Raw genomic sequence first — 6,629 nt, 5'->3', positions numbered from 1 at the left:
GCAGAACATCCAGATTCAGCCAGAGTTTCATTCCATACAGCAGTGATGGCGAACCTTTTAGAGACCAAGTGCCCAAACTGCAACCCAAAACCCACTTATTTATCGCAAAGTGCCAGGGCCGCCTCAGCATTGTGGTGCCCTGGGGGGGGGCAGGGAGGCGTCTGTGAGTGCCGCCTCTGGCACGCAAAAACGGGGGGGGGCGCAAAAATGGGCCACCGTGCTGCAAGGCGCACAAACGGCCGAGCCTTGGGGTGCAGATACAAGGCACTGCACCATGCAAGAACAGGGCAGGGCTAGTGAGTATCATGCAGGCACTAGCCCTGCCCCATTTGCAGCGCGTGTGTGCTCGCGGCCCCGTGCACGCATGCACGCATGTAAAATGCTTCCCCCTCCCTTTTCTTCCAGTCCACCAATCAACAATGGTTGGTGACCTCTGCTCTACCACCTCTACTCGAGCTTGCTAGTCGGCCGCTTCGCCTCCTTTGTGCTGGGCGGGGCTCCTGCTCGGGGCGGCGGTGGCGGCCTGATGGACCTGCTGGCGGCGGTGGTGCGCGTGCCAACAAAGAGGGCTCTGAGTGCCGCCTCTGGCACGCGTGCCATAGGTTCGCCACCACTGCCATACAGCATTAACCTTGCAAACTCTCAAGCTTCCTCCTTCCGTTATATATTCAAGATGGACAGTATTTAATATTTATTTGCTATATATATGTAGGGATGTGGGTCTATGCATACGTTGTTCATAGTATGTTTAGGTGTGCGTCATGTATGTGTTTCACTTTGAGAGCGGGCGACTAAATTTCATTTTTGATGTGCCCACAGTAAAAAAAATGACAATAAAGGTTATCTTATCTTATATCTTATCTTATTATCTTATCTTATTATCTTATCATCTTATCTTATCTTCTCATCTTATCTTCTCATCTTATTTTATCTTCTCATCTCATCTTATCATCTTATCTTATCCTATCACCTTATCTTATCATCTTATCCTATCATCTTATCATCTTATCTTATCTTATATCTTATCTTATCTTATGTAAGTTGAGGATTACCTGTATGGCCCAAACTTGATTTTTTTTTTTTCTCCTCTCATACCCTGTACAGGCAGCAGAGGTCTCCTCGGAGCCGTTGTGTTAGTTGTGTGGCATTGCTCAGCCTAAGTGACTATCCGTCAAGGCAACCGATGCTGTTTATAAGTGTGTCTGTGTATATATATATGTATATATGTAGAAGGACACATTCCAGACACTCCTTCCATGTTTCCAGGGATTTTTCTCCAAATAGGTTTGGGACAGAACATTTTTCTCCTCTGATCTCATAGAGTGTCTACCCTTTGACCAAGGGGGGGGGAATCATATTTGGAAGCTGAGAACTTCCTGATATTGCTGCAATGCATCTTATGAACGTGACTCTTTGGTTCTGTCTCTGTCTCTTCCCGTCGGTGACAGGCTTTCTATAGTTGGAAATGCTCAAATCCCGAAAAGCGTGACTGGTTCACTGTGATTTTAATCATCGGTTTATGTTTAATTTCCCCAATAAATCGGACGAGAAATATTTATGAGAGTTACTTGAGTCCAGTGGTTAGAAATAAGGAGATTGTGTGTTCTAGTCCCGCCTTAGGCCTGAAAGCCAACGGGGTGACTTTAGGCCAGGAGACTGTGAATCCTAGTTCTGTCTTAAGTATGAAACGTGGCTGGGTGATTTTGGGTTCAATCACTGGGAGACGGTGAGTTCTAGTCCAGCCTTAGGCATGAAAGCCAGCTGGGTGAATTTAGGCCAGTCGTCAGGAGACTGGGAATCCTAGTTCTGTCTTAAGCAGGAAAGCCATCTGGGTGACTTTGGGCCAATCACCAGGAGACGGTGAATTCTAGTTCTATCTTAAGTATGAAACATGGCTGGGTGACTTTAGACCAGTCGTCAGGAGACTGTGAAACCTAGTTCTGTCTTAAGCAGAAAAGCCATCTGGGTGACTTTGGGCCAATCACCAGGAGACGGTGAATTCTAGTTCTATCTTAAGTATGAATTCTAGTCTTAAGTGACTAACATGGCTGGATGACTTTTGGTCCAGTCACCGGGAGACAGTGAATTCTAGTCCAGCCTTAGGCATGAAAGCCAGCTGGGTGAATTTAGGCCAGTCTCAGTCGTCAGGAGACTGGGAATCCTAGTTCTGTTTTAAGCAGGAAAGCTGGCTGGTAACTTTAGGCCAGTCACCAGGAGACGGTGAGTTCTAGTCCCGCCTTAGGCATGAAAGCCAGCTGGTTGACTTTGGGCCAATCACCAGGAGACGGTGAGTTCTAGTCCCGCCTTAGGCATGAAAGCCGGCTGGGTACTTTTGGTCCAATCACCAGGAGACGGTGAGTTCTAGTCCCGCCCTAGGCACGAAAGCCATCTGGGTGACTTTGGGCCAAAAGCGACCTAGGAGCGTGTTTCACACTTACGACCATCGCAGCATCCCCATGGTCATGGGGTCGAAATTGAGACGCTTGGCAGCCGGCTCATACTTACGACGGTCGCCGTGTCCCCCGGGATCACGGGATCCCCCTTTTGCGACCTTCTGACAAGCAAAGGTCAGCGGGGAAGCCAGACTCACTTAACGACCGTGTGGCTAACTTAGCAGCTGTGGGGGAAAAACGTCGTAAAATGAGGGGACACAATTACACGTCGGTTGCCAATCGTCTGCATTTTGATCACGTGGCCACGAGGATCCTGCGACGGGTCGTTAAGTGTGAACAACGGTCACCAAGCCACTTTTCTCAGTGCCGTTGAAACTTCGGTCGCTAAACGAATGGTTGTGAATCTAGGACAGGGGTCTTCAAACGTGGCCCCTTCATGACTTGCGGACTTCAACTCCCAGAATTCCTGAGCCAGCATGGGGGAACTATGGCCCCTTCATGACTCGTGGACTTCAACTCCCAGAATTCCTCAGCCAGCATGGGGGAACTATGGCCCCTTCATGACTTGAGGACTTCAACTCCCAGAATTCCTCGGCCAGCGTGGGGGAACTATGGCCCCTTCATGACTTGAGGACTTCAACTCCCAGAATTCCNAGCCAGCGTGGGGGAACTATGGCCCCTTCATGACTTGAGGACTTCAACTCCCAGAATTCCTCAGCCAGCATGGGGGAACTATGTCCCCTTCATGATTGCAGACTTCAACTCCCAGAATTCCTCAGCCAGCATGGGGGAACTATGGCCCCCTCATGACTCGTGGACTTCAACTCCCAGAATTCCTCAGCCATCATGGGGGAACTATGGCCCCTTCATGACTTGCGGACTTCAACTCCCAGAATTCCTCAGCCAGCCATGCCTGTTTTTTTTTTTTTCTCTTACGTCCTCTAGTGGAGAGATTGCATAGGAAGGGATTACAAGAGAGTAAGCTATGCTGGCTGAGGAATTCTGGGAGTTGAAGTCCACACGTCTTAAAGTTGTCACATTTGAAGACCCCAATCTAGGACTAAATGAAGTCTAAATGCATTTTCCCCCCTCTCCTAGGCAGTATGCTAGGGATACGTGAATGCGGTTCGCAGAAAACTGTCGTCCCTCTGCTTGAACTGGCTGATCGGAACATTCCAGAAATGGTTTATACGTTTCCGGAAATAGGCCTTTTGGGACTGGAAGTGGGTTCACGGTCTCCCAAGATTAGAGCCACATCTGGAGGTTTTTACTCTGCAGAAATGTCTTAAGCCACCCTTGAAATGCTTGGGTCGTCTGTCGGGAGGAGAAGCGTTTCATGAACCAGCTATTTATTTTGCACAAAGCGACACTGTCCTTTGGATTCACACCCAGCCTCTTTTTTTTAGGTGCGCTTTGCGTGTCACAACTAGCCAGCCGTATATAACCCCCAGCTGACCCTCTTAACCAACATTTTTTTTCCCTTCAGAGTTTGTGGTAGGCCAATTTGGGGCTCAGTTGTCGTAAGCTGAGGACGGCCTGTAGTAGTAGTAGTAGCAGCAGCAGCAGCAGCAGCAGCAACAACAACAACAACAACAATAATAATAATAAAGTTGGAAGTGACCTTGGAGGTCATCTAGTCCAACCCCCTGCTCAGGCAGGAAACCCTATACCATTTCGGACAAAGGGCTGTCCAGTCTCTTCTTAAAAACTTCCAGGGTTGGAGCATTCACCACTTCTGGAGGCAAGTTGTTCCACCGGTTAATATGATGATGATGATGATGATGATGATGATGATGATGATGATGATGGGTTAATATGATGATGATGATGATGATGATGATGATGGATGATGAGAAGGAGGAGGAGAAGAAGAAGAAGAAGTAGTAGTAGTAGTAGTAGTAGTAGTAGTAGTTAGAAGGGAGCTTGGAGGTCATCTAGTCCAACCCCCTGATCAGGCAGGAAACCCTATACCATTTCAGACAAATGGCTGTCCAGTCTCTTCTTAAAAACTTCCAGTGTTGGAGCATTCACCGCTTCTGGTGGCAAGTTGTTCCACTGGTTAATTGTCCTCACTATCAGGAAGTTTCTCCTTAGTTCCAGGTTGCTTCTCTCCTTGCTCAGTTTCCATCTTATGGATTCCCTTCAGTTGTGCAGGAACGAGCTTGGAACCTTTGAAGGAGGCGCCCTCAAGTTTGAAGAAACCGTAGTTCCATCAGTGGATCTAGCGGCAGAGGAGAAAAATGTTTATTTATCGATTTATATGGCAGGCCAACTCACCGGTGCATCTCTGGGCAGCAGCAGTAGTAGGGAAAAAAAACAACCCCTGATTTTATTGACGTGCCCAGATTTCTCAGAAACTCACAAACGTGTTAGGGGGAGTCAAAAGAGGAGAGCGCAACCGGGGAAGGTGCTTCTGAGCATAGCGGGGGTTTTTTTATTATTATTTTTCAGCCACTCCGTTTCCCCTTGAGCCTCCTGGATTACACGGGTCTTCCCGGGCTCTTGACGTTGATGCCGCGGTTCTGCTTAGCTGGCTGGGTTGATAAAATATTGTCTTCTGGAAAAAAAAACATTTCAAGAGTTCTTGTGGGTGGAATTTTAAAAAGCCTGGGGGAGAGGAGAAATCTTTCCACGTTTAAAGTCTGGGGCCGGGGGGGGGAGGAGGAGGAAGAGGAGGACTGTGGGGTGCTTGGTGCTCTCTCAGCTGGATTGTCTGTGGTTTTCTTGCAGATGTTTCGCTACCCAACTAGGCAACATCATCAGTGAGAGAAGGGAGTGGGGTTTGTGGAGAGGAGGAGGAGGAAGATGAAAAGTAGGAGAGGAAGAGGAGGACAGGAAAAGGAGGAGAGGAAGAGAGGAAGAGAAGGAAAAGGAGAGGAAGAGGAGGAGAGGAAGATGAGATGATGGAAAAGGAGGTGGGGGAAAAGGAGAGGAAGAGAGGGACAGGAAAAGGAGGAGAGGAAGAGGAGGAAAAGGAGGAGAGGAAGATGAGATGGTAGGAAAGGAGGCGGGAGAAAAGGAGAGAAAGAAGAGGACAGGAAAAGGAGGAGAGGAAGAGGAGGAAAAGGCAAGGAAGAGGAGGATAGGAAGATGATGAGATGGTGGGAAAGGATGTCTTTAATTGTATTATGTTTAATGTGTCCTTTGTGTTTTTAAATTGTATATTCAATAAAAATTTTGTATATATATATATATATAAAAAAAGTACGCATAGTCAAGGCCATGGTTTTCCCAGTTGCAATGGATGGCTGTGAAAGTTGGACCATGAGAAAGGCTGAGCACCAAAGAATGGAGGCCTTTGAACGATGGTGCTGGAGAAGACTCCTGCGAGTCCCCTGGACTGCAAGGCGATCCAACCGGTCAGTCCTGGAGGAGATCAACCCCGACTGCTCTTTAGAAGGCCAGATCCTGAAGTGCAAACTCAAGTCCTTTGGCCACCTAAGGAGAAGGAAGGACTCACTGGAGAAGAGCCTAATGCTGGGAAAGATGGAGGGCAAGAGAAGAAGGGGACGACAGAAAATAATGAGGTGGCTGGATGGAGTCCCTGAAGCAGGAGGTGTGAGCTTCAATGGACTCCAGAAGATGGCAGAGGACAGGAAGGCCTGGAGGAAAGTTGTCCATGGGGTCGCGATGGGTCGGACACGACTTCGCAACTAACAACAGCAAAGCCCAAATCACTTCTGCTAAAGCATGCCGGTGTGTTTTTTTTTCAGTTGAAATTATTTGAAAATAACTGACCTCTTCTCTTAATCTTTGGAACATGACCTGGATATCCAAGACTAAAACTAAGGCAGATTTAAAAAACAATAATTTTTAAAAAATTATTTCTCCCTATCTATAAACTGCGGGCACTGGTGAATTAGGTCTTTTGCACAACTAGCGATAACTTGTGCTATACCCTGCTGTTGTTGGCTTGGCTTACAAAAGTATGTGTCCTTGCACACTTGCTAATCCACATCGTAAAAACTCCATTTAGGTACTGAATGTCTCATAAAAAGGCATCCGGTTAGGCAACATAAAACAGTCAACAACATAAAAACAAGGGTGGCTTCGGTAAATTATTAAAGTCACACTGAACAGGAGAAACTCTGTAATTAGCATCCCCGCTAAATACAGCTCAAAATATAAAGTCTGGCTCCATGCTCTCCCTGTTGTAAGACTGAAGGCACCTGATGTACTAACACAACGTAATCGTTTTTTAAACGGTCTTTAAAAATAGTTTCCTATCAGCAGGGC

At 47.3% G+C, this 6,629-nt stretch overlaps 1 protein-coding gene across 1 annotated transcript in view; it reads left to right on the top strand.

Moving 5' to 3' along the window:
* The window catches only part of PSMD1 (proteasome 26S subunit, non-ATPase 1), a 31,816-nt gene extending 27,968 nt beyond the window's left edge, over positions 1-3,848 (top strand). The window contains exon 17 of the mRNA XM_015827773.1: positions 3,800-3,848. Coding sequence (XP_015683259.1) covers positions 3,800-3,848 — 49 coding nt within the window. The remainder of the gene's footprint in view (positions 1-3,799) is intronic.
* Positions 3,849-6,629: the final 2,781 nt, after the last annotated feature.

Source organism: Protobothrops mucrosquamatus, unplaced genomic scaffold, assembly GCF_001527695.2.
Source record: "Protobothrops mucrosquamatus isolate PMUCROS unplaced genomic scaffold, P.Mucros_1.0 scaffold3940, whole genome shotgun sequence".
In the NCBI taxonomy this organism is placed as follows: Eukaryota; Metazoa; Chordata; class Lepidosauria; order Squamata; family Viperidae; genus Protobothrops; species Protobothrops mucrosquamatus.
The sequence above is the reverse complement of the archived record's forward strand: the minus strand, read 5'-3'. Positions and strand labels throughout refer to the sequence as shown.